Source organism: Triturus cristatus, chromosome 6 (assembly GCF_964204655.1).
Source record: "Triturus cristatus chromosome 6, aTriCri1.1, whole genome shotgun sequence".
Taxonomy (NCBI): Eukaryota; Metazoa; Chordata; class Amphibia; order Caudata; family Salamandridae; genus Triturus; species Triturus cristatus.
Genome location: NC_140589.1, coordinates 1,837,776,191 through 1,837,803,183, shown reverse-complemented (window position 1 = coordinate 1,837,803,183; position 26,993 = coordinate 1,837,776,191). Strand labels below are relative to the sequence as shown.

General features: G+C 45.1%; 1 protein-coding gene across 2 annotated transcripts in view; it reads right to left on the bottom strand.

Annotated features, from left to right (window-relative positions):
• Positions 1 to 26,552, bottom strand: part of CAD (carbamoyl-phosphate synthetase 2, aspartate transcarbamylase, and dihydroorotase) — a 399,701-nt gene extending 373,149 nt beyond the window's left edge. Inside the window, exon 1 of one of the 2 annotated variants that reach the window (XM_085613270.1) lies at positions 26,370 to 26,552. In XM_085613270.1, the coding sequence (XP_085469396.1) occupies positions 26,370 to 26,451 (82 nt within the window). In that variant the 5' untranslated portion in view covers positions 26,452 to 26,552. The remainder of the gene's footprint in view (positions 1 to 26,369) is intronic. The other variant, XM_085613271.1, reaches the window with a different exon arrangement.
• Between the last annotated feature and the right edge of the window lie 441 nt (positions 26,553 to 26,993).

Below are 26,993 nucleotides of genomic sequence, written 5' to 3'. Positions count from 1 at the left end.
AGATACTCCACCGGGTCTACATGACGGGGCCAAAGCTTCTGCGTATGGGCTATGCTGGAGATGGGTTGTGTAAGCGTGGGTGTGGTGCTTTGGGGACCTTTCTGCATATTTTGTGGGAGTGCCCGGAGGTGGAGGGGTTCTGGCGTGGTGTACATGAGGTGCTGCGACTGGTTACGCATGTGGCGCTGTTGCCCGAAGCGAGGAGATGCCTGTTGAATGTGTGGGAACCGACTGATTACTCGGCGCCGCAGACGTGGTGGGTGACTATGGGATATATGATAGCCAAGCGTGATATTGCTCAACTGTGGGGATCCCAGAGGCCCCCGACGGTCTCGGCCTGGAAAGAACACATGGACTGGTGCATGTTTCGAGAAAAAGTGGTGTATGTGGCGAGGGGTAAGCCTGGGACATGGGTCAAAGTATGGGGCCCCTGGAACGCCTTCCGTGGGGGTATTTGTGTACCACCGTTGCTGCCTGATACCTCGCCAGCCCCATCCCCTTAGCCGACTCATTCCCCCGCTGCCGGGCATTGGGTTACCCAGTCCTCGCTATGCTCTCTTCCCCCTCTTTAGACTCCTGTGGATAGTTGGGATCCCCCCTCTAGGGGAGCACGTGCTGCTATTTCCGATTGTGGGTTGCCTTGTGGGTGTGGTTTTCTTGTTGTTCTTAATTTAAAATGAAACCGTATAGTGGGGTCTGGATGATGTGGCTTTTGACGTTGTCACCTCCTGAGCATGCTCCTCCGCAACACCGCGTGTTCCATAAATGTATGTCGTATGTTCCTGTCATTGCTAGCGGCCGGCCGGAAGGTTGTAGGCCCATACTTGTATACTCTTGAGACTTGTAATAAACGGTTTAAAAAAAAAAAAAAAAAATCAGTTCCTCACAGCTGGTGCAAAAGTAGAGGTTTAATCCTAGAACTAATGTATTGGCCATCGCAAAGGTTCTTAGCAACTGTAGTCTGTACCTTTGAGAAAGCAAAATATTTTTGTAATGTTACTTCATTCGCAACCCATTAAATTATTTGCTTCAAAAAAAAAAAAAAAAATAATACGGGCGTGGTGTTGTAGAAGCAACAGTGACACGCTGACTTCATTCATTCCCTTTCACCTGCACAATCTTTTAATTATGGCTTGTTTTACAGAGCACGACTTCTCCGGGTGCCCCGGAGCAGTCCAATAACGAGTCAATAGATCGACACAGGGTTGGACCTGTCCTGTGTGAATGCAGTCCGGTGACCTACGGGTCACTCAAAGATCTCTGCAGAGCAAGCATTAACCTACTGAACTGCCTTCCAAATTATCACGGAGTCGAAACAGAAAGCGCAGTGTCTCTGAAGCAGGCACCACGTTTATCTTTAAAGTAAAGGAGCGCTCCGCCCTCAGCAGAACAGCCGCAACTCTCCAGTGAACACAAAAACACCAAATACAATCAAACACGCCCAGAAAGATAAGAAAAGCTTTACGACAAACGGAAAGCAACCAAGTCAGTCCAAGTGGAACGGCATAAAAAGCCAAAAGGAGGCAACATACATAGCTCATTTCCAATGGCTGGCCACAGTTTAGCATAAACGGTGACGTCAGTCAATGGAAATGAGGGGCGGGGCTTAAAGCCCTTTTGTAAAAGTACTCATCTGCATTAAATCTCGCCGAGCGAGCTGCACATGTGTGCAGCAACGCTAGGCGAGACCTAAAAAGGTTGAGGGCGCTATAGAGATACAGCACCCCTCATTACTAGTGTTTAACACACTGATTACATTTCCAGCAAAGGGTGCCCAGGAACACTAGTGGAATAAAGACTTCCGTTTTCATTGAAATTGCTCCCCTCGCACAGATTATGTAGTATACAACAAGAAATAAATCAAAGGGCATTGTATTTCCCAATCCAAAGGTACCTATTTTATAGACTCTGGAAGGAAAATTTGACACCAAGAATTAGACTTTAAATCTTCAGATCTCTGTAGCTACCACTCAACTCATGGAGCGGCCTTAATAGCTATATATAAGGAAAATCCAGCTTGAGTTCATTGCTTAGAACAGATTACACCGAGCAAGCAGACAACAATGGCCTTTTCTTGGCCTGGAGACAGTTTTACCTATTCTATATTATATACACACACACAAACTTATATATAGTATGTATATGTGCAGAGTGTAATATGCTTTCTATTACCATTGTTGGGTGTGGGGAGGTGGAGCAGCATTTGGGTGGTCCTTAAGGATACACGATGTTGTTATGGATCCTAATGGTATTGATGGAAACGGTTTGCTGCCTTGTTATTACTTTTTTACAGGTCTGGAGAGTCACCAGAGATGGTGAGCTGGTCTGCAAAATAAACGTGGGTACTGGTGAGAGTAGCTTTGTAAATGATGCAGCCGTTTTTAAAATGGCAGGGGCTGGCAAGGTAGGCAAATGGAATTCCAAAAGGATTGTTGGAGGGGGTGGACTGGATGTTGCGATGTTTTTTTCTGGCCCTGCATGAGGGATGGATTTGCATGAAATTTGGCAATCTACTATCTTAGTCAGCTTAGGTTTTGCATTCCAGGTTTCGTTAAGATATGCCTGCAGGGGGGAAAAAGTGTGTGTTGGGCCAGGGAAAGGACTAAAAAAAAAAAAAGCTTTCCAATGAAGTCCCCATTAGAAAGTTTGTTCATATCTTCACCCCGAACATGAACGCTGAATGGATTTACACCAAACTTGGCATGAAAGTAGCACTCACAAAAGCATGCTTTCGTCGGTTTGGTGTAAGACATTAGCATTTAAAACAGCTGCCAAGCACATTTTAAAGGTAATTCATGAGGCCAGATTTTTTTCTAAAAAAAAGCTGGACATGGCCCTTTCTTTTGTCATACCTTTCGGATCCATGGTATCAGAGTTGACAAAACAGATCTGAGACATTGGATTGGCTGCCAGAAGAAAAATAATTTGATACAGCTGCCACCACACAAATTAAAGGCACAGGACTTGTCCTGCAGTTTAGAAAAATATGGACTATACGAGTGCAGGGTAGGCACCACCCAACTCCCCAGGCTAATCAGAGTGAGGCCCTCAAAACCCTCAACCTTGTAGTTTAAATAAAAATTAAAATGCATGTTCAAAAACAATGATACAACAGATACATATTTCAAATACCATGCACATAAAATTCATCGGATTTTAATGATGTAGGTGTACTGATAACTCCTCACTTGAGTTTAACCCCAAGGGAGTCATAGTGTCTAATAATATATCTCGACTCCAATTGGCGCAAAACAAGTTGCACGTTCCCCCCCCCCCTTGTAAGTTAACAGGAACGGCATCAATAACAACCATTCTTTGGGGCAACACGCTGATAGGACTAGCAGAGTGCGGCCAATCGGATTTTTGTTTATATTCAGGCTCCCTTGAGCCGGTGAGGCTGACGAGCCCATGGCTACGCACCTGCGCGCCTTGAGTGGTACTTTACCTGAGAATATTTTTTGGCAGCCCATGCAGCAACCCCACACACATACCTACTCCCTGCTGACGAGAGGCAACTACCTCGAAACACGTGTCCAGGGATGGCTAACGCGACACTCATTTTCATTTTAAACTTTTGGCATAGGCGTACCCGCCGACGCTACTTCATGGACCACAATTCTTTGGGGCAACACGCTGATTGGCCGCACTCTGCTAGTCCTATCGGATTTTTAACTCCTCACTTGAGTTTAACCCCAAGGGAGTCACAGTGTCTAATAATATATCTCGACTCCAATTGGCGCAATGCAAGTTGCCCGTTCCCCCCCCTTGTAAGTTAACAGGAACGGCATCAATAACAACCATTCTCAAGAGTTTCTCATCTTAAACTCAAGTGAGGAGTTAACAGTACACCTACATCGTTAAAATCCAATTAATTTTATGTGCATGGTATTTGAAATATGTATCTGCTGTATCATTGTTTTTAAATATGAATTTTAATTTTTCACATTTCAGGTTTGAGCACATGTTTAATTGAGGCCGTGTATTGATATATCATATTTGGAATCCTACGCCCACTTGGGCAGAATTGTGTGTGGACGCATCTGCCACTGGGACTATCGACTGACTCTTATTACATTGATCACATTGATTACGTATACCAACCATATATATTTGTTTTATTTTTATAAATTGGATCAATGGTAAATTGTAATCTGGAGGTTCAATTCTCCAACTCTTACAGAGGTTGCATCAGTGAATTGACTGGTATAATATTGACATCACAACCAACTTAATAATTTTGATTCTTTTATGTACATCATATCATTCCAGAAAAATCTATACATCAACGCAATAGAGTCATTTAGAATCTCTGATACACAGTGAATTACATTGTTAAGATGACAGTCACGTTTTTGTATTAACCATTCACTTTTGGTGTAATCACTTGTCCTATTATGTCTTGTGCACTTTAAATATGTGCTTGATACTGCTTAGCCCTTAGCGTGATCAAGGCGAAAGCTGAAACGCGTTGCTTGTGCAGTCAGTAAAAACCATACACTGCAACTTCCAAGGTGCCCTTGCTTTTTCTGGGATTTCAGAAGACTGTTTGTATATTGCAGGGTTTCCAGTACCCTGAGCGAGGACCGCCCTGCTCGACAGCCTCTGCTAGAGATAGAGATAGAGATTCAAGCTTTTGACTTACTCAACCAACCACACACTCTTGCCAATCCATGGCCAGCCCTATTGGATTTCACAATGTTGGTTTTAAACAAAGCTTTACTGAAATAATAGGGTACACCAGGCTATTTTACTTAAGATAGCTCCCCTTTTACAGAAGTACGTCAGCATCAAACTCGTTTTTAGGATTATTGAAGCCAGACTAAAATTCCACACATAAGCCACACCCCCAAGTTGGGTAGGGGTAAGAGTTATCAATTGTGCATGGTTGCACTAAGTAATTACCGGGCGTGATACAGTTAGCAGCACCATTAATTACCAGAGAGAAAAGCCTGCCTGAATTATTCAAATAAAAAGTCTAGTAATTACTGGGAGATGCATATTTTGGTACAGTATGCACCAAAATCCACGCTATGCCCCAAAAGTCAGAATAGATGCTATTTACCACACCTGAAAAAGTCCGAATCCCTGGGTGTACAAGTGAAGGGGAAAAACAGCAAACAAGACAGCGAACACCACACGAGGAGTGGGAGAAAGAACCAGCAGAGGGGAATCTGGAAGGGGGAGAAGCTCACCAGGAAGAGCTGGTAAACACAGGCACTCTCATGGAGGGGTTGGCCAAAAATAAAAGTAGTTGTCTATAAGTAAACAGGGGACGGTTATAAGACCGCCAGATTGGTATAGAAGCTTTCAGTGCTTTGAGGGGAGCAGTTGTGGTGGCGACACCAGAGACGTTTTAATGCATGGGCAAAGTGGGCTCTGGCCCAGGGCCCCAGCCTGTCAGGGGGCCCCCTGAGAGAGCCAGCTCTGTTCATGCCCGGATGACCTTGAATAATTCTTCAACAGATTGTTTCAAACACCGTTTTCCTTTAATTTACTTTTAATGTGGGTGATGTGTGAGAGTCTATTAGAAGCATTTTGCAGAGAAATGTGTTTTTGTTTCATACAACATACATTAAAAGTTTATTTTAGATCAAAACAGGACCTTACATATTCGTATGTCACAAAGATTATTTGCAGTAATATTAGTGAGCGACTGCTGTGTTATAATATTGAAAACGCATCACTATCCTAAATATTAGAATGTAAACCGGTTTAGAATTTGGAGTGTGCACTGTCAGTGATCTGGCCAAAGAGGGCATAAAAGAGCTAATCTGGATCATAAATTCAAAGCTATTTGAAAAGGGGCCCCCACAATAGGTTTGGCCCAGGGCCCCCACAATCCTTAAGACGTCCCTGGGCGACACCCATGAAGGCACAAATCTCTCTGCAAGACATCACAGTGGGCATTAGTTTAGTCAGGTTGGCGGAGGTGATGAGGGGCGACAGGCTGCCCACCAAAAACAAAATGCGGCCCCAAATTGATAATGTTATCTTTGACATATCACCTGTACCTTGAAATCCTGGACAAACATGCTATTTAAACCAGGATACTGTAATCACATGTCCATTCTCTATACAAACAAGTTTAGATACTTCGTAGACCACCCCCAAGAAACAGCAGTAATAGAAACTTTGATTTCCAAATCCCTAGATTTCGAAGTTGGGCTCTATAGTCATACAGTGGAAAAACACACAGAAAGAGTCCAAAACATCCCGAGGTCATGGAAACCACCATCAACAGCAAACGGGTCGGTCCATATGTGGATGTAAAACTTCAAAATGACAAAAGGAGAGGTGGGCAGGCAACAAGGAGTCTAGAAACCCCAGCAAGACTGAATTACCGAGTTTCAATACACAGACAGGAGATGGAATCCAGATGAATAATAGGGGCATGCAAATCAGCGTAACTATTTGTAAAAGTCAATTAACACTTAATGCAAAATTTGGTTTGCTGGTGTCTCTGCGTGACAGTTTGCATAAAACAGTCATGCTAGACACCAGCATGAGGCTGCTTACAGCAGATACTTTTATCAGGGAGATATTTTCTGCAGCCTCCTCTGAGCAAAAACAAGCACAAAACGTGTGCAGTGGAAAATTTCAGAAAACTTGTTAATTTCCCTAAATGAAATTAAAATGTTACCCAGGCCTAATGGAGAGGCTGTAACCCCTATAATTGCTCTCAGAACGAAAATCAAAAGATGTCCGTCTTAAAGAGGTCTGTCTATATTACATAAAACGCAGAAAACATATCAAAGATACATATAGAAAAGAAGGACACTAATGCTGGAAAAACAAATGCGTCCAATAAAAAACAAGCACTAAAAAGTCATTAGGCCTGGAGCTAGTAGGCAGCTTTTGGCTTTGTCAATGCTTAGTTAGTTTTTCATGATTTTTGAAAAAGTTTATTGTTGGCAAAGCTGCCAGACCGTTGTCAATCTAAAAAAAAAAACACCTATCTAAAGGCAATTTTTTTAGGTCTCAAACAGCACACATTGCCAACGCAGCGTTGGCATTTAAGTAACATTTTGTGTGTGGGTGTCCTTTCTCCCTGTGAATTAGCCGAATGCCATGACTCACAGTAAAGTTAGCCGACCTAGTGCCCCATGTTCTGTGCTGTGTGGCTGGAAAAAAAAATGTGACTGACGCGATCAAAGTAGAATGGCCGAAAGAGTTAATAAGTATATTATACATATAATTTTAGTAAAATCCAAATGTCCGGTGTTAACTTGTCTAGTTGACAACATTATAAACAAAATTAAAGTCTACTGTACCAACCTGATGCCAGCAGAGACTTCTCTGCCAGCATCAAAATAAGAAAAACGAACAATATGCACACACAAGTTGAACCCCACAAACACAGATCTTTGCAAGTGGGTCATCTCTATGCATCCAATAATGAAACGGCAGACATACGTTGAATAATTTCAGACTTTATTGAAACCCTTTTAACTCCACAGCAGCGACTATTTATTTTTAAGTCTAGATTGCACCTACTTGACTTAAATGCATCCTTGGACCCTGAACAATGGACCTTCTGAACCCTCAAGTTGGCAAAGAAGCTTTGCTCAGCACAACTGGAGTCTAAGCCCCTCGCCGCTACTGGAGCTGCATGTCTAGGCAAACAGAGCCTCAATTCAAAAAAGCTCAAATCTGTCGAGCTCAGAGCTGGCTGCATAGGCGTTAGAATTACATCCCTTACACGGTCACAGCAATAAATACAAATTATTCAGAAAACCTAGGCAGTCCATCTCTCAATACAACTCCATTCACTTACACAGTGGCCGCCTGACAAGCTTTTCGAAATACAAGTAACCTATAGTCGTCATTTTGCCATTACATTTATACATAAACTGGAAGGCAATGGAGAGAGTAATTAGACTATGGACACTATGCAATCTCTCCTTTAAACTCGATGTCCTGTCCCAATGAAGGGTCGCAAAAAAACATCAACAAGGGTCGCAGTTAGCGGGGAGAATGCGCTGGTTGATGGAGGGCAAAGGATGAGTAAAAGGGGTAGGGTAGAGAGCACTGGAAAGCAAAGAGAGCGAGAAAGACAAAAAATAAAAGTAAATACATTAAAAAAAAAGAAGGCAGAGGGGCACAAACATTCAAAAGAATGAGCTGAGAGAGCCAATCACATGTGGGCTGACCCAAGATGTGATTATCTACACAAGTATTTTTATTAGGTTATTTGGTGGAACATTACCTTAATTCTCATTTACATAGTAGATTAAGTACGAAAAATATAAGATTAAAAACTCTGATTAAACATAAAAAGATGGTGGAAGACTGTATATAATCCACAAATCTCACTGACATATCCATTTACAATATAAAAGCTTTTGAATCACAGTATCTAAAATGGTCACAATGCAGGTATAATGCCAATCAAAGTCCGCCAAGAGTAAAAAAAAAATTTTTTTATAAAAAAAAGACAAGCCTCTGGTAAAGTATGAACGCTATGCTCGTTTCACATTTAAGAATCTTTCCCACATTATAATTAATCCGGGACATATAAACAGAAAACGTTTTAATGACTATTTGCCTGCTCCGTGTAGGCAACAAATGGACTTTAGCACAGCCGGTCTGCTTACCACAGCAATTTTTAATTTGAATAGCGAAAAGGGAAGCCTACATTCAGACCGTGAATTTCTGAGGCATAGCCACTGCTAAATGCCATTCAAGGCTTGAATTTGGTTATACTGGGATAAAAAAAAAAGTCCTACCTTATTCCTGAAAAAGGAGCTATATTCAGATTTTTAAGAGTCATTTTATTTTACATTGAACTATTCTTATAACTCACTCGTAGATAGATATATGTTCTTGAGAACAGGTTTTGTCAAGTTCACATTCACAATTTGTTCTTGAAAGAACCAGGCGTGTTCTTCAAGATTACAAAGAATAACCCCCCACAATAATGAACAAAGTGACACCATCCCATCATTTCGATGAAATAAAGAATGGTGGAACGGTCACAGTTCACCGAAGACTATTTCACCAATAGTAAATGCATAATTTCTCTGGAGTGGCTTGACAATCTAAACAAGCACATTAAAAGGTTGGCCTTCAATTTCTCTTTTTGGTTATTAATTTTCCTTTCATAAATGATTGAATAGTAAGGATAGAGTGGAACAGTAGCACGAATAAAAACATTTCAAATTCAGAGATAAGGAAACCACATATTTAATGTAAAAAAGTTTATTCGATCAATAGCTTTATGAGATTTATATCAAAGAAGCCATCTGAGGAATCCACGGAAAATATGGGGACATAGAAATGCCTAACTAATTACAGATTTTAATATTCTCCATGCGTACACTTTCTAATATCCATGAGAACATTTGAGGAGTCTTGAAAAGCTATCATCTATGTTTTAATCATGTTCATTGTTAAGATATAATATATATTTTTTTTAAACCAGACAAAGCCCAAGGAATATTGGAGCCCAGTAAGAGTCTTACTTATCACTGGTAAGACAACATCACTCAACAGCGAGTTGATCAACCCGCCTGTTTTGAACAGTATCAAGGCATCTCTTCATGGAACTGTTTGGAGTCCATATTAGCCCTTTTAAAAAGTTGAACGTCAACCTTCACACCTCTCTGAATGGCCTGCACTACACTGTTGGCCATCACACATCCAACCTAGGTTGACGTGTTTAAGGTTTGTAAGAAAGCAAGAGAATTAATTACCAAAGCAACCACACTATCATTGGGAATGCATAATTGTTACTTGTATGTCCTTGTTTATGCTACTATAATGACATTGTGGCGACGCAGATCAGGACGTGTGAAGTTCTTGTGTATTAATTTGTGCATTAAATTGCAGAGTATGTATCTACACTGAAATTTACATATGTATACTTATATGATGCCATTTCCTTGGAAACTATTTGATATGTCCAGTTAAAGTGCCTTTTTCACGCTTATACTAACTAGGCCTCAAGGCCATCTTGTTCAAAATGGATGTCTCAGCCTACACATTCGTTTATTATTTCTGATGGACTCAATCAATGTGAGTCATGTTTGTTTTTTTCTGAATGACGCTGTTCTCTAAGAAGTCTTTACAACATGGGGTCAGTAATGTCACAACTGATCATGGTCTCTTCTGCGAAGTTGCTGTAGCTGTACTACATTCATTCACAATAGTTCACTTTTGTTTTGTAACCAGTTTCTTCTGCCATCTCTGGATGACAATCGCATACAGTGGGATGAAGTCAAAATTCATATAGTAGGATAATGCTATGACATTAAAACAATATGAGGTTTAATAATTTTGTTCTCTGATTTGTTGAAATTGCTGACACCTTGATGAATCAATACTTACAACATATTCCTATGTGAAGATTTCCTATATAAGCCCACACATTTTGAGTGGCGACAGAAGCCTTTCCGATGCGAAGGATGCTGTCCAATTTCTTAACGAATTTGCTGCTCACTGAGACGTGGAATAATTTTGATTTTGCTTACAATTATGTTAAGCTTTCACAGCAATGACTTTATGTATCTGCTGTCCTTTACGTATTGTAACTTTTTAAGTTTGTAATAAACTTTCTACATGTAATATTCTGCCCTGGAATTCACTTATTGAGTCCGTCCTTGTTTAACTGTATTTTTGGTATGTTGTGTGGCGTCTTGTCTTGAGATACACTGCCTCATATAATTGAGGTTTAACAGCGTGCCCAACCCATCCACCAGTAGGCCTATGATTAAGGAGTCTTTTTGAGGCGCAAGAATTTAGGGGTTCCCTATGCCCACACATTACGAATGTAGATTACTTGAATCTGAAAAAAACTTCATAGAGCTGGTTGGAAAAAATTACTAGTTGGAAAACCAGCAAGTCACCAGCGTGGGCTATAACTGGGATTTTTGTACCATTCTAGGAAATAAGGAGGAACACAAAAAAAAACAATGGTTTTGAAGTGGGCTGACCCAAAGCCCACTAAGTATATGTATAGAAGTATATAGGTCAGTGTTTTAAATCCGTAATTAAACGGAAAATATGCATGGTCTCACAAACACATTTACCCTGTGGGCTGCAGATGTTCAATACCATGTGGGGGAAGTGTTCAGGTGTTGAAGTTCAAGGGATTTATTGGGGTCGACTACAGTGTTTTCTAAAATACCGCATCACTAGGACCGAGGTGCCAGCATGCAATTACAGGGACTTCTAGAGAATGTCCGACTCAGTGCCTCTGGGGGGAGCCTAAGGAAAACAGTGTGTTTGACCCAAAAGCCCACAAGCCTAAATATCCATCATCAAAACAACAACAAACGTCCCATTGAAGTAAAGAAAAGAAAAGTGCATGGTGGAAATTATGCATCTGTGTATCTATTACACCAGCTACAGGTTTGAAAGTTCCCAAAACAGTAGCCTGTGCCACCAAGTACAGCACTTTTTACCACAGACTCATGACGTCGGTCCCCTGACAGGTACTCTACGTATTTTGGAAGAGGCTGCTAACTAGCAAGTACTTGACACTGCTGGAGCATATATCTCACGTCCAAATCTTGACACTACTAACAGCTGGTGGCAACGGATGATACACTGGGTAGAGATCTTTACATATGCACTACAAGCTAGGGAGGCAGCCCGCTTGTCAGCGATGGTAAATGCATGCAGTCGGTCATGAAGCAATTTCCCCCCCAGTGTGAGGCATGTATGTTTGTGGCTTTACTATGGGGTGCATCAGGGATTGAGTACTCCAGGATGGGGTACCCCACTGATGGTGTAGCTCCAAGAAGGTGGCCTTGTTATGGTATGCCTTAATATACCTGTTGTAGGTGCACATCTGTCTTTGCTTCATTCCAACAACCACTCCTTCCATAGGCCACTATAATGAGGAGGGGTGGCAGCCATCACCACAATATCCGAGACACTGAAACATTATGGGAGACAGAAACTGATCAGAAGAAAGATGCATGGAATCAAATGTGATCCCCAAGACTTCAAGGATGCTCCAGCTCAAAGTGTGCTGGATGGGCTGGTCCCACCTGCAGCTGCTTGTGAACATAAGATGGCTCTGAACTAGAAATTCATGTCAAGCAGAAGCTCCGTGCACCATCGCACAGGATGGAGTGTATCTAGAAGCGGGAGTGTTCCTGCTTTTCTGATGAGAGATCAACGGGCCTGCATATTGAGAACCTTACATCAGATCATAAACTACAGGCTTAGAGGCCCTGTCCCCAGAACAGAGGCCTATCACCCATGTCAGCCCTGAGCACAAAAAGGAAGCAGACTTTCCCACAGGTTTATAATGGAGTGTCACTGCAGACAAGACAGTAAGCCACACGGACTTTCCCTGTGAGTACACACTGACATTATGAGGCCTACCCTAGGTCAATATTCAATTCTGAAGAGTCCCCTCTGTGCCAGACGACCTGTGCGAAGGTACCGGGCTGTGCACGAGAGGAATCTCACTCACGCAGCTTTCAAACATGGGCATACACATGTTCCAGTGGAACCAGCCAAGTGCCCCTTACCCTTGCTGCGTGGCAACAGCCTTATCTTAAAAAGTGGACACTACTGGCAGACATGTGCAGTCCACTTATTGTGTGTTTACTGTGGGTGGGTCACCTGTTGTGAGACTCTCCCGGAGTAAAAAGGTCAAAAAATCAGGTGAACACAAAGCGAAAAATCCAGGTGGATCATATGGGCACAACCCATCCCCACATATCCAGCATGCAAGGAAACTTGCATGTCCTGCAGCCACCATGCACATGATGTCCAAACAGGAGAGCAACCATCCTTCACAGTGTCTCCAGGTTGAAGACACTGAAGCACGTGCACACAGAGGACTAGTCGGACCTTTACAGGAGAGGCAGTGAGAAGCATACCCACCAAGGAGTAGAGATACTAAGGCCTGTATAAACACTTACCACCACTTCCTCTCTACTCATGGGTAGCTAGAGGTAGGCACCAGACAATCACAATATGGTTGGGGGAGGCACTGTGGGGCAAAGCCTCTCTCAGCAGAGGAAGACTGGACAGTCCAGTATCTTTTGTTAAAAGGTGGATCACCTCTAGTGGGTTCGCAGATCGTCAAACCCACTTTAGAGTGCACGGCTACACAAAGCCTCAATATTCAGCATATGCAACTGGTCTGGGACAAAATGAAATTTCCATTAGCTATCTAGACGCCTAAAACAGAGGCAGTTTCTTAGAACGGTGGACTTTCTGCAATCTACATTGATAGAAGGCTTTTCAAGTGGAAATATATTATTTCTATCAGAACCATTTAACAGCACAGGACACAAGTAAAGTATTTCAACAAAAGGCTTCAAGTTAGATCAGTGCTAAAGCACTTCTATTTGCACAGCTGATAACCCAATACCCTATTCTGGGACAAAGAGGTCGACACTGAAGTATATTAGATAAGAGATTGACTGCTCTTCATGACGAAAGCCTCTATTTACATTTCCCAATAACATGAATGATGTCAGTGGACTGAGCAAAGCAATAGGACAGGATTGCGCTTGTTGATTCACACTTTGATACATGACAGAGATATGAACTTATTCCTAAACGTTAAAAAAAAAAGAACAGGTTGTTCAACACTTGCAATAGATCCTGTTCCTTGGGAGGGGTTAATTAACAGAGCAAAGTTACCCAGGGAGGATGTCCTTGGGCGATATAGTCTTGGGCACTTTCAGAAGAAGGCTGAGTCACGCTACTTTAAAGAATTGTAAAGGAATGTGTGCAGCTGTTTGCAGAGGCATGTGAATTTCTATCACCATGAAGCTAGAGTCAGTCAGGGAACTTTTGAGGGCACGCCCTGTTTGGTGACATAATGGAATTCACGCAGTGGGAAATTAAGGAAAGGGGTAGGGCCAGTCCGTCCACTGTGCAAAGGGCACCCTTCAGCTGCCCCTAGTCCCTGCCAGGCTCTTCTGTAATTATTCAGGGCTCTCGAAGGGGGGCGCTGTCCAGGGACGTAGCACTTGGACTTGTCCTATATTTTAGGACCTAGGCTCATTTTCGTTCACCAACAACATCAGTTGATAGTTTCTTAAAGAGATGCACCCCTGAACCTGCTTTAACTTTAGCACATCAAAACCTCCACTTCACGTTTTAAGTTCTGCAAGAAGCTGAAAGCCTGGATCTGCATATAAGCACCTTGGGACCACGTACCTACACACCTTGCTCAAGCGCCTGGATAACCTTTCGGGTGATCAGTGCGCTATACAAATCAACATAACTTACACGTCTATACGGAATCTTTGCATTTGCATAATAATTTCGATCTACCTCATTTTGGTTAGCAGCACAGTGCACTTAAAGCTTTGACTGCCACGGAATTAATACATTTCAAGTTATTGCAGTCACTACATGCAGCTTTTAAGATTTATTTGTATTTTACTGCATACTACATACAGGCAGGCAATATAATGCACAATATGTAACACCCGTGATATGCGCATTAACACAGCGTCAAGTAATTATATGCATCAAGTATTTTGTGGGTCTGTGTTTGGTTTAATATGAAATAAACAATAAAGGTGGTTACGTTCTACAGGAAGCCACTTAGGGAATCAATGATATCTTACAGTGCGAACACCAGGAAAATTCCATTTCCCCTGCAAACTTTCACTAGTAGCCTCTCTCTCTGACCTAAGAAATAAACATTACTTGGAGCTGCACTTCACTGCAGTGACAGCCAGAGAAACCCCTCCCCAACCGGAAGGACTCCTTCCACCCTCCGCACGCCGGCCGTGTCCCTGCACGACCCCGCCGAGCTGGCACCGTGCCCAGACTCCAGTGTGGAGACATGGGCCCGCCTTTCATCCTCATCCGGAAACCTTCCAGGGCGGCCGCGCCGCCTTCACACGTAAACCTGATCAAATAAACTAAATATCCTTCCACGTGGAAAACTAGGGCCTGGGAGGAAGAGTAAACACCAGCGCGGCCACGTGGAGCGCGCGCAAGGGGTTGCGCAATCTCTCGGGCTGGGCTTTAACTGGGTGGGTACTGAGTGCCAGCACTTCTTTCATAGTAAAGGGGGAGAGCAGGTACTGCTTAGCATGCGGCAAATACAACAACAACAAGGGAGTACAGCACTTCCGAGCAGCCCGCAGTACTCTAGGACAGGGAGCACCTACATTTCTTATATGTACACTTCAAGCAGGGCACAGGAGGGATGCTGAACTAATACAATTATTCTCTTTCCCAAATCAGACCCCTGTTGGCTTTAAGAGTCGCATGCGCCCCCTGGGGCTGTACGCGGGCTCTTCTGGGCAGCAATATGCGCCCGTGGATTCTGCATAATCCAAGAGTAGCCATAGAGGACCCCCCCCCCCCAGGGAAAATAACTTTGTCCGTTAATACTCCCCTTCACGAGATGCTCAACCTTAAATGTCTTGGAAACAGAGGGGACCCGCCCCCCTGCAACTTCACAACATCGAGAGGCGGTCAAAACGGCGCCAATCTCCCTTCAGCCCTGGAGTGAACGATATAAAACGTTCATAAAGCCGCCCTCAAGGTGGTGGGAAACACCAGACATCTCTTCGGTAACCTGTCCAACTGACCACACTCCATGCAGGGCCTCGAAAGTGTCATGGGACTTCTCACAAGAGGACAAAACAGCTTTAGATTATGAGGACCAGCCTTAAGATGATAGGGGGTGGTGGGAAGAAAAAGGGAGACGGTGCCAAAATAAACTAAGGGGGTACAGACTTCCTTCACAGGCCTTCTTCGTTATCACTGCAATCTTTAGGCGCAAGGTGCGCTCCGTGGGCCCCTCATGAAGAAATTCATTCGATTTCATAGTGCTGAAACCAAGGCTAGCCAACTCCTGCTTCACAGTCAAGCCAACACGCCTGCCTCCTTCACAGCCCCATAATTCACCCTCTAAAGTTACCCGAGACATGAAAAGTACGAAGAGGCAAGCATGCCAGGGCACTCCTTAGTACCCCGAGACACGGAAAGTACAAAGAGGCAAGCATGCCAGGGCACTCCTTAGTACCCCGAGACACGGAAAGTACAAAGAAGCAAGCATGCCAGGGCACTCAGAGTACCCCGAGACACGGAAAGAACAAACAGTGCCAGGGCACTCTAAAGTACCCAGAGACACGGAAAGTACAGAGAGGCAAGCATGCCAGGGCACTCCTTAGTACCCCGAGACACGGAAAGTACAAAGAGGCAAGCATGCCAGGGCGGTCCGAAGTACCCCGAGGCACGGAAAGTACAAAGAGGCAAGCATGCCAGGGCACTCCTTAGTACCCTGAGACACGGAAAGTACAAAGGCAAGCATGCCAGGGCACTCCTTAGTACCCCGAGACACGGAAAGTACAAAGAAGCAAGCATGCCAGGGCACTCCGAAGTACCCAGAGACACGGAAAGTACAAAGAAGCAAGCATGCCAGGGCGGTCCGAAGTACCCCGAGGCACGGAAAGTACAAAGAGGCAAGCATGCCAGGGCACTCCTTAGTACCCAGAGACACGGAAAGTACAAAGAAGCAAGCATGCCAGGGCGGTCCGAAGTACCCCGAGGCACGGAAAGTACAAAGAAGCAAGCATGCCAGGGCACTCGAGGATGTCACTGCCTGAAGCAAGAGGGATGACCTTCACCGTTACCCAATCTTAGCCTGTCTGCGGCTGCTAGCCATGCACTACCGGTCCACAGGTATCCATAGGGCTACTGCCTCAAACATCTGCTAGTCACAGTTAATCAACACCGAGGAGGAGGCAGGCAGGACCCCATGAACATAACTGCTGTTTGCCAGTAAGCCCACCGAAATACCCTCCTGCCAGACATGAGAATGTAAAGCCTACAGAGGTGCCCTGGGCTTCACCTGTTATAGGAGCAGCTGACGTCTACGGTTCACTAGATTACAACAAGTCTAACCCACACAACTTGTTCACTTCAAAGAATTGTTTCCACTGCTCCCAACGCTTATTAAAATTCTTAAATTGAACGCTAACAAAACCGGGGTCATGATAGTTAGGAAGCAACCCTCAATATGGTCCTCGGCCTGGTGGCCGCAGTTAATAGGTGCCTTTCCTGACCATGAGACCAAAGTTAAAAACCTAGGAGTTTGGTTCGACGCATCTCTCCATTGACGGCCAAATCACATGTGGCCGGGAAATGCTTTGCCCTTCTTAAAATGATTGCAAAAATGTCCGACCTGCTACCCATCTACGCTAGCACGGCAGTCACAAAGACCCTTGTAGTCTCGAGATTGGACTACTGCAACAGTCTTTACATTGGAGTGTCCAAAATGAATATTCAGAAACTACAAAGAGTGCAAAATGCAGCGCCCGTAAACCTTCCTAGACCGACCCACGCATCGCCACCTTTGGCCAAGCTTCACTGGCTTCCATTGGAGAAGTGTGGTGATGGATAAAGGACCAGGTAGTCACTCCGAGTGGTAGATAATCAGGTTTATTCCAGGTAAGTACATTAGAAGAAGAAGAATTCAATGAAAACCAATGAAACCCACCAGGAGCAGGTTCCTACCCGCTCAGCCTCAGATCTCAACTGACTTCAGGGAGTCAGAGAACATTCTAATGCATCACAACAATATGAACATTCTACAGGGACAAGTCAGAGGCTGTGAAGGAAGCAGTAAAGACACTACAAGAAGCGCATTTGTTTTAAATCTATGTGCATTTTTCATACAATTCTGACTAACAAAGGGCCTCGCTATTTACGTAATCTGATCAGACCCTACCTGCCTGGCCGTCATCTGAGAACCATAGGCTCAGCACTGGTGGTCATCCCTCGGGCGAGGAAAGCCCGGATGGGCGGTTGATCTTTCAGTGTCTGTGCAGCCAGGCTTTGGAACACTCTCCCCATTCCTTTAAGACGAGAGCCAGCCTAAGCCCCCCTCAGAAAAAAGCTGAAGACTTGGCTGTACAAGCGAGGCTACTTTCCCTAGTCTCCTGAGAAGATTCCCCTCAGCACATCCCTTTCCAGGGGATATTTTTCTGCATCTGATATTCTTCGTTTCACCTCCATTTCTGATCTCTTCTAGATCACCCTTGTTTCTGAACAATCCTAACACCGGGATGCTTCAGCAGGAGTAAGCTGTTGCAATTTAATAACATAATATCTGCTGTAACCCTGAGTCAAGGAACCTTCGCATCACAGAGGACGATGTGTCCTTACTATAGAATACACCACTGCAGGGGAGCGACACAAGGCGACAAAACCTTGAAACGCACATGTCACAGTACACACTGTAAGGGAAGTAACCAAGCAGCTCCCTTTGTGATCAATATTTCAATATTTACAAACCCACCTTAGTTTAGGAGGCAGCATGTTCTGCACAGAAGGTTACAACATTGCGGCTACTGGGCTTGTGTACTTATTTACATCTTTGCTTGAGTGAAATATGGCCACCCACCCTCCTACAGTCGAATAACAGTACTTAAGCACTCAGCATGGTGCATTATTTACAGCCTGGCCCGATTTAAGTTATCTTGGTACATCCCGCAGCGGGATGAGTGGTTTACTTATGTCTTAGCACTAGACCTGTAGCCGGATCAACATTCGAAGTAAGCAGCTCCCAGATTGACAGGTGTTTTTGTTATTCTCAGAGTCTAAAGTGTTCTGTAATTAGTCAGCACTGTAAATTAACTCAAGCATACGGTTTTTTGTTGCTAAATTTTGATATTATAATCTGTGTTAAAAATAGCAATATTACTATTCAAAGTAACAATGTGAGTGTACAACACAGGGACCTGCCCATAGTTTGCTATTAAAAAAGGCAACATGTGGGGGGTGCACGTTTGCTGCACACTGACTCCCAGGCCAATTCAATAGGAAGATGGTTATCTGTAAGGTCAAAATGCACTTATTGAGCACGACAAACATCTGGGGAGCCACAGAGAAGCGGACCTTTATGTGCAAACCCTGGCTCCTAGAAGCCTAACTTGGAAGACACCTGCCTACCTGTTGGGGCAAACTGCTACTCTGCATTCTGCCATCGCCGCCGCAGCTCCTGGGCTCCCTTCTGCTCCGTGTCTCCCACGCCGCCGCCACTTTACATCGCGGACGAGAGCGGGGGGAGACTACAGCCCCCAGAATTCCTTGCGGCCGCTGACGCCGCCAACGCGCCCGGAGGCGCTTAAAAGTTCACGGCTCCCTCCGCGTCGCGGGACGCGCGCGGGCGACGCCGGGCTAAGCCCGGGCAAAGGGCGGGCCCGTTTAAGCCCGTTCAAGACCGGGTAAGACTGGACTGGGCCACCCCCTGTATATTTGCTGTTGAAAATCTTCTGTCCCACTGTTGATCATCTGATACATCTGAAATCGATTGAGTGGGAGTGTTTGAGCACACTAGTACTGTCATGATGACTAGAGGTAGCAAGACTAAAACCATACCAGGGGTTACTAACGCAATTGGCCCAATTGACCAATATATTACTAGGGCCAACGAGGCAATCAATCAGGGTATGTCTCTTTTGGAACGCAGGGTGTCCCAGGATCTGGCCTTAGCTAGACGTTCCTCCTTAGGCCTTCTGGCATTAGCCAAAACACCTACTAGCCACGGGGAAACTAGGCCCCTAATTGAAGTCCCAGTGGAATTACATGGTGTCCCAAACGTGGTTGATCTTTCAGTATCACTGGCACTCTCGGACACACAACTAAGCGTGTTGCCTGAGAAGATCTTGCCACCAATTATGAGCCCAAGACAGGAGGTATTGACTATTGAGCAGTCAAGAGGGAAGAGGGAGGGCGCTGTACCCAAACGGAAGAAGGCCAAGGTAGTGAATAAATATAAACTTACTAAAAAAAAAACCAACCGCTCTTAAGCCCACTAAGAGTGCACTACCTCAGAGCACTTCTATCAAAGCTGTAGCTGATACGACTCCATGCTCTGCGACTCTTAATAATTCTAGCAGGTTGGATAGCTCTGGTGAGGGTTGTAAAGTTTGTGAGATAAATAACCAATTACTACTTCGGCTGGGTGAACTTATTAAGGCCCATCTGCAGCCCTTACAACTTTCACTCTCTAACATAGAAAAGCAAATAGCTTCCCTGAAAGCATCATGTATGATCCAGACGAAGGTTGTCCCAGTCCACCCAGGCCAACCAAAAATAGCCAATATAAACTTAACGGCAGGGCCGAAAGCGCCTACTATTACCCCTATTGGCCCTAATTTAAGTCCAAAGTCTCCCCCTGCTCTATTGAAAAAGGGCAATCAACCATGCGAACTTGCTGCCCATCCTACTAGTTCTACCATGGAATCTGCACCTGCTAAACAAGTAGCCCCCCTGCTCCCTAATACTGAGAGTATAGATACTAGAGGGCTCCATATCCATTTACCACCTGAAGCAGGCCCATATGTTGCAATTCTGACCGGGGTCCCTAAGCTAAATCCAAACACTGAGGAACCGACACTGTCCTTAAAAAATAAGGCACTCCATTGGCTCACCACTAACAGACCGCTCCCAGCACACTGTCGTAGTAAGATCTTAATGGTGCGTAGGGTACCCTGGCTAGGTAATGAGATGAAATCGATCCGGGGAGATTGTGTCATAGTTAACTTTGATGATCCACGTACGGTTGACTATATTTGCCATAGAGGTATGTGGGATAAGACTGATGGCATAGAAATAAAAAGGCTCTCTTTCTTTTACCCTCCTACAAATAGGTATCTTGATAACCTGGCTAGCAACCGGCCCCATATCAGTACGCGTGACAGTAGAAAGGAATGGGACGATTGGTATGTACAGGAAGCTAGAAATATAGCCCCCCCTGTAGGCTGGAAAGGTGCTCCAGTTACCAATAGATTTAGTTGTTTGGAAGCAGTGGATTGACCACCACAGCGATTAGGATACGGACTTGAGGGCATTAATCAATTTAGCCCCAAAATTTCACAACCTTTTGAAAGTTTTACAATTAAGGAAAATTGTTATAAACCTCCGTTTTCCCAAACTATTAATCAAGCAATCTTGCAACCTGTAGTTCTATGTTCCTCCCCTTCTTCTCATCTAGGGCTTATTGATGCCCAGTTTTCTATTCCTGCTGAACCTAGTCAACCAGCCGTATTCCCGTCCTCTCTTGACCACTTAGGCACCGGTATTAAGACTGCCCACGATCCTATGGGTAGCCTCAAGATTCTTAGCTGGAACTTAGCTGGCATCCAAAGGAAATTGAGCATCCCTGACTGGAATGTTCTAGTGGGGAACCATGAAATTTGCTTATTCCAAGAGACTTGGAGTCTGGATCCTCTATATCGAGTTGGCTATACTACGCATTTTGTTCCAGCAGTGCCACCAAGAAACGGGAAGGGTCGTCCTTCGGGAGGCCTTCTTATCTGGGTAAGCATCGACTTAAATTGTAATATAAAACCTAAACAAATCAATAGCCCTGATATTCTAGGAATATCCTTGAGAGGCCCCAGTAGAGGCTTAAAGCTTGACCTGTATAACATATATGTTAGAGGTACCAAACATGGGTCTATGTCCCCGATAGTGGCAATCCTAGAAACGGAGCTTAGAGAACACACAGCTGGTGCTCAAGTCCTGGTGGCGGGTGACTTTAACTGCACCTATGAGCCACTACAGTTGGGTGACACCTTTGACTTGGGTGAGGACGATGCTAGATGGGGAATTCCTGCTCTAACAATCCCCCCGATCAAAAAATGGTCCCAATGCGCGATCCAGCTCAATGCCCTTTCGCTGGAGTTTGGCTTACGAGCCACAAATGGCCGCACAACCTCAGACACCATGGGTGCCGTCACATATAACAGAATTAATCACACCTCAAGGATCGACTACATCTTGTTAGATTTTAAACTTTGGGGTTTGGTACAGGATATGGTAGTTTTACCCTCAGTTGATAGTGACCACAACTCACTTTCCCTATCCCTTAAAAATCCTTGGATTAGTAATCTCATTAAAAACCCTTCCAAACTAACCCAGAACGTTTCAGTCTCCGCATGTGGGAGACGTTTAAAGTGGAATATAGTATCAGTAGACGAGACCAAACTCAATACTATAAATACTGTCCTTTTAGCCTCACAGACGAAGTTGGACAGTTTTGATTTGGCTTTGTCTAATCCTGGAAAAGCTACATCTGTTTTCGAGGAAGCACTCACGATAATTGGGAATGTATTCCTGAAAAGGGAGTCCTCTTCTAAAAATGTGGTAATTCGAAACCCAAGAGGGACATGCGAATGGTACACATCGGCTTGTAGGCACGCAAAAACTCTCTTGATTGGGGCTATAAGAAGCAAATCCCAAGTAGCTATACAACGAGCTAGAAACAACTACAAACAACTACTAGTTGGTGCTAAGAAGGACTGGGAAGAATATTTTTGGTGCTCTCTAAAAGAGGCAAGCCAAGGGAAAGATCCAAGGCGCTTCTGGGACATAATCAGGAAAAAAAAAAAGACCAGACTCTGACCTTATAACTTGTAATATCCCTAGTCAAGTCTGGGTCAACCACTTTGCTAAGCTGTACTCTTCCCCTTCTAACAACACTATTATTGGCACTCCCAAGGATGACCAGGATAGGAAGGTGTCTTCAGTAAATTGCGACTCCCAAATAAGAAGAGCTGAGCATTTTACTGATATAACTGATATCACTCCAGCACAAAAGGATTGGGAGTTAGACCTAGTAGACTCTGATTCCACCTTCTCCATAAAAGAAATAGAGCATGCCATTAGTACCATTAAGCCCCAAAAGGCGGCGGGGCCAGATGGTATCCCCGGCGATCTGTTACGCTCTGATGTCCCGAAATGGGCTAAAATTATTCACTGCTTGCTTATTGCAATTTCCAAGGGTGCTCGAATCCCCTCATCCTGGAAAGGGGCTGAGGTCGTACCCATCTTTAAAAAAGGGGCGAGGGATGACCCAGCTAACTATAGACCCATAAGCCTGCTGGACACAACTCAAAAGGTGGTCGGTAAAGTATTGCTGCTTAGAATATCACAATGGATTAGAGATAATAACATCCTTTCCGACTACCAGGCAGGCTTCAGAGCAGGCACTGGCACAATAGAACAAGCATTCAGACTTCTCTTAATATATTGGAAGGTGGTGGTCATAGGCAAAGGCAGTCTTTATCTTGCGTTTATTGACCTGAAGACTGCCTTTGACCTCGTCCCTAGGCTGAGTCTTTGGAGAGTGCTTGGGGACATGGGGTTACCCCATTATATTTTACGATTAATTGTAAGACTCCATGAAGACACTTTTGCCCAGATTAGATGGGGATCAGAAGGCGAGAAGACTAGTAGAATTCCGGTTGAGAGAGGGGTCCGTCAGGGATGTGTTCTTGCTCCCACCCTTTTTTCACTATATGTCAACGGAGTGGTCGAGCATCTGCTGAAAGACCCATCAGATGAACCTTCCCTGGCGGGTGAGCGCATACCGACCCTCCTCTTTGCGGATGACACGCTCTTCCTGTCTAAATCCCCGATGGGCCTCCAAAAATTGCTTAACAACTTCCAGCATTTTTGTGTACAAAGGGGCTTGATTATCAATACTGAAAAAACCAAGTTCCTGGTGATGAACCCCTCCAAAAAAAAAATCTGTTCGTTCCCCACAATTGAACGCTATACCCTTGGGGAGGGTGGATGTATTTGACTACTTGGGAATCCGATTGTCACATAATATGCAGTGGGCTCCCCATCTAAGCAAAATGTTACTAGCACACAAGAGGGTAACAGGGGCACTTTTGAAAGAGCAGCGCGCCTGTGCATCTAGACCTATTGCCCCTGTCATTGAAATCTATGTTGCTAGGGGAGTCAGTTCTGCTCTCTATGGGGCCGAACTCTGGGGCTCATATAATATCAGTGAGTTAATTAGATCTGAGAGGAAGTTCTATAGAGCGATTATGTCACTTCCTCAGGGCACTCCAATGATCCCGTTGCTGTTAGATTTGGGTCGCCAACCCATTAGCGATCTAGCAAAACTTCGCCCACTACTTTTATGGGCCAGGTTGTGGAGAGTCCCTGAACTGGCAAAATATGCAAAGGGCCTTTCCGAAGTAATGTCATCCCCTGGGTGGCACAAGATAAAATGGATGCGAGACTTGAAAGCCCTTTTATGTGATTTGGGTCTAAGTGAAGCCTGGGAGAATAGGTCCTCACCTCCGAAAGCATTCTTGAAGAAATTATTTTGGAACTGGATCGCGACCCAGCGGAATACTAATAACGCTTTGGGCAGCCTCACGGAGGACTTCCTGAAATTCAAGGACTTACCTTTCCGGGAACCATACCTAGATATCATCGAAAGACCCTTTGATAGGTCCCTCTACTTCAAATTTAGAACTGGTTCTCTTCCTCTGCGTGCGTTTACCTCTCGGTGGAAATCCAATGATCAGATCACTGATCTCTGCCCATTTTGCACGTCCAGAGAAGAGACTGTGGCACACTTTCTATTTGAATGTAAGGAGTATGCTCACCCAAGAAGCAGATGGCTAAAGCATTTGTGTCGCTTGTTGGGAACTAGGCACCATGTTGAAGCATTGCGCATTTTAATGTCGGATTCCCGCCCTTTTTATGCTTGTGTTCTGGCAAAATTTTTATCATGGGCATGGGCCATTAGAAGTAAAAGGCTAAAAACACTTGTTTAATCCCTTTTAATATGATGTATTTATTTATTTTTACTGAAAAGGTATACTTTTAGATGAACTTATAATCAAATTTCTCTGTAAATTTTTAAATTGTGATGCTTTTATGATAACTTTTATCGAAATAAAGCCTTTTTGACTTGACTTATGTCTTAGCACTAGACCTGTAGCCGGATCAACATTCGAAGTAAGCAGCTCCCAGATTGACAGGTGTTTTTGTTATTCTCAGAGTCTAAAGTGTTCTGTAATTAGTCAGCACTGTAAATTAACTCAAGCATACGGTTTTTTGTTGCTAAATTTTGATATTATAATCTGTGTTAAAAATAGCAATATTACTATTCAAAGTAACAATGTGAGTGTACAACACAGGGACCTGCCCATAGTTTGCTATTAAAAAAGGCAACATGTGGGGGGTGCATGTTTGCTGCACACTGACTCCCAGGCCAATTCAATAGGAAGATGGTTATCTGTAAGGTCAAAATGCACTTATTGAGCACGACAAACATCTGGGGAGCCACAGAGAAGCGGACCTTTATGTGCAAACCCTGGCTCCTGTGCAGCACAGTCAGAGTATACATGCCAACCACCAGGAACCAGAAGAAGGCAGTCGCTGTCCTGTTCTGCCAATATGTTATTTCATTTATACAGCGCACAGCTACTCGGAAGTGTCCCGGCGCTATAGACCGCTGGGGAACCCGTCCTGGCTATCCCTGTGAGATGGTCCCTTTCTAGGTATCTCCAAGGTGAAACCAGGCTTCCCCGGCATCTGTGGGGGGCCGTTGTAGAGATGAGGCAAGCTTAATGCCCAGAGTTGCCGAGTGTGTTCCTGGTTAGAGTAGGTACCGAGGCGAGAATTATCGAGTCCGTTTTGACCCTGGTCCACAACCCTGCCGCGTCGGGAATTGAACCCTGGTCCCTGGCCGATTCTCTGCTTACGGATCTGCCACCTCTAACCAGTGAGCCACACCACTCCACAGTAGGGTTTTACAAAGAGCACTATCGCAAGCAAGGCCTCTTGGCGCTACGAGGGCAGTACTAGGTGCACGAGATGCTACGTGACGATCACAAACTTTAAAAGTAATGCGATAGATAGCCAATTTGACTTTTCCCCTTTATAAAATATCCGGCATTCCAATGCAGTCCAACGAGAAGAATACTTCTGCCTGGTGCAAAATGCACATCGAGTCAAGCGGCACAGAGACGGGGAGGAAATATAGGTTTATTCAATGAAGGGTTAAGGGCACATTCGTTACAGAGTACACAGAAGTTATGATGTGTTCGAAACAGTACTGAGTACCTGCACTTCTTTAATTTGAAGGAGTGTATTTGCAATTCTCAGCACTGCTGCAATACATTTAATAGGGAGTGTACCTGAACTTCTCAGCACTGCTGCAATACATTTAATTGGGAGTGTACCTGCACTTCTCAGCACTGCTGCAATACATTTAATGGGAAAGTACCTGCACTTCTCCCCACTACTGCCATACATTTAATGGGTGCCTGCACTTCTCAGCACTGCTACAATACATCTAATGGGTGAGTACCTGCACTGCTGCAATACATCGAATGGGAGAGCACCGGCACTTCTCATCAGCTAACCGGTGCTCTAAATAGAGAAATGCGAATAAAAGTTGGCCAAGTATCAACCAGGAGGAACAGCCATCCTTCCAGGCACCAGCTCCCACGCACATCCCTGCCGGGGTCAGGCTGCCTCGCCCCGGGACAAAGCGCCCCCCCACCCGCCAGCTTCTCGATCCCTCGCATCAGCGCCCCCAACCGGCTCCTCAGGCAGAGCTCCCCGCAGCAGCACCCTCGAGCTCCCGCCACCCTCCTCGGTCCTTCACTCACCCACTTCCCCGGACACAGAGATCGGGGCCCCGAAGGGCCGCCCCCGGAAGAGCGAGCCATCCTCCAGAAGCAGCGAAGCCATGGTGCGCGCCGAGCGGGAGAGGAGAGAGGCCTGCGCCGCAAACACGTGTGGAGCCGAGAGAGCGAGGGCCCACTCAACCTGCGCACTCAGGAGAGGGGAGGAGCCACGGGCAGGAGAGGGAGGAGCTAGAGGCGAGGGGAGGAGCCTGAAGCATTGACAGAGGGACCAGTGGGGAGGAGCCAGGGCAGAGGGGGAGGAGCTAAAGGCGGCGGGAGTGGCTGTGAGAGAGAGAGAGAGCGGGCCCGCTCAACCTTCGCACTCAATAGCAGGGAGGAGCCATGGGGTGGAAGGGAGGAGCTTGGAGCGGCGGGGAGGAGCCGCGAGAGAGCGGGCCCGCTCAACCTGCGCACTCACGAGATGGGAGGAGCCACAGGCCGAAGGGGCGAAGCCTACTGCGGAGGGGAGGAGTGAGGCCTGTGCATCCAGACACGTGCGGAGCAGCGAGAGGGCCCGCCCAACCTGCACACTCACGACAGGGGAGGAGTCACGTGCTGGAGGGGCGGAGCCTGCTCCAGAGGGGAGGAGCCACGAGAGGAGAGAGG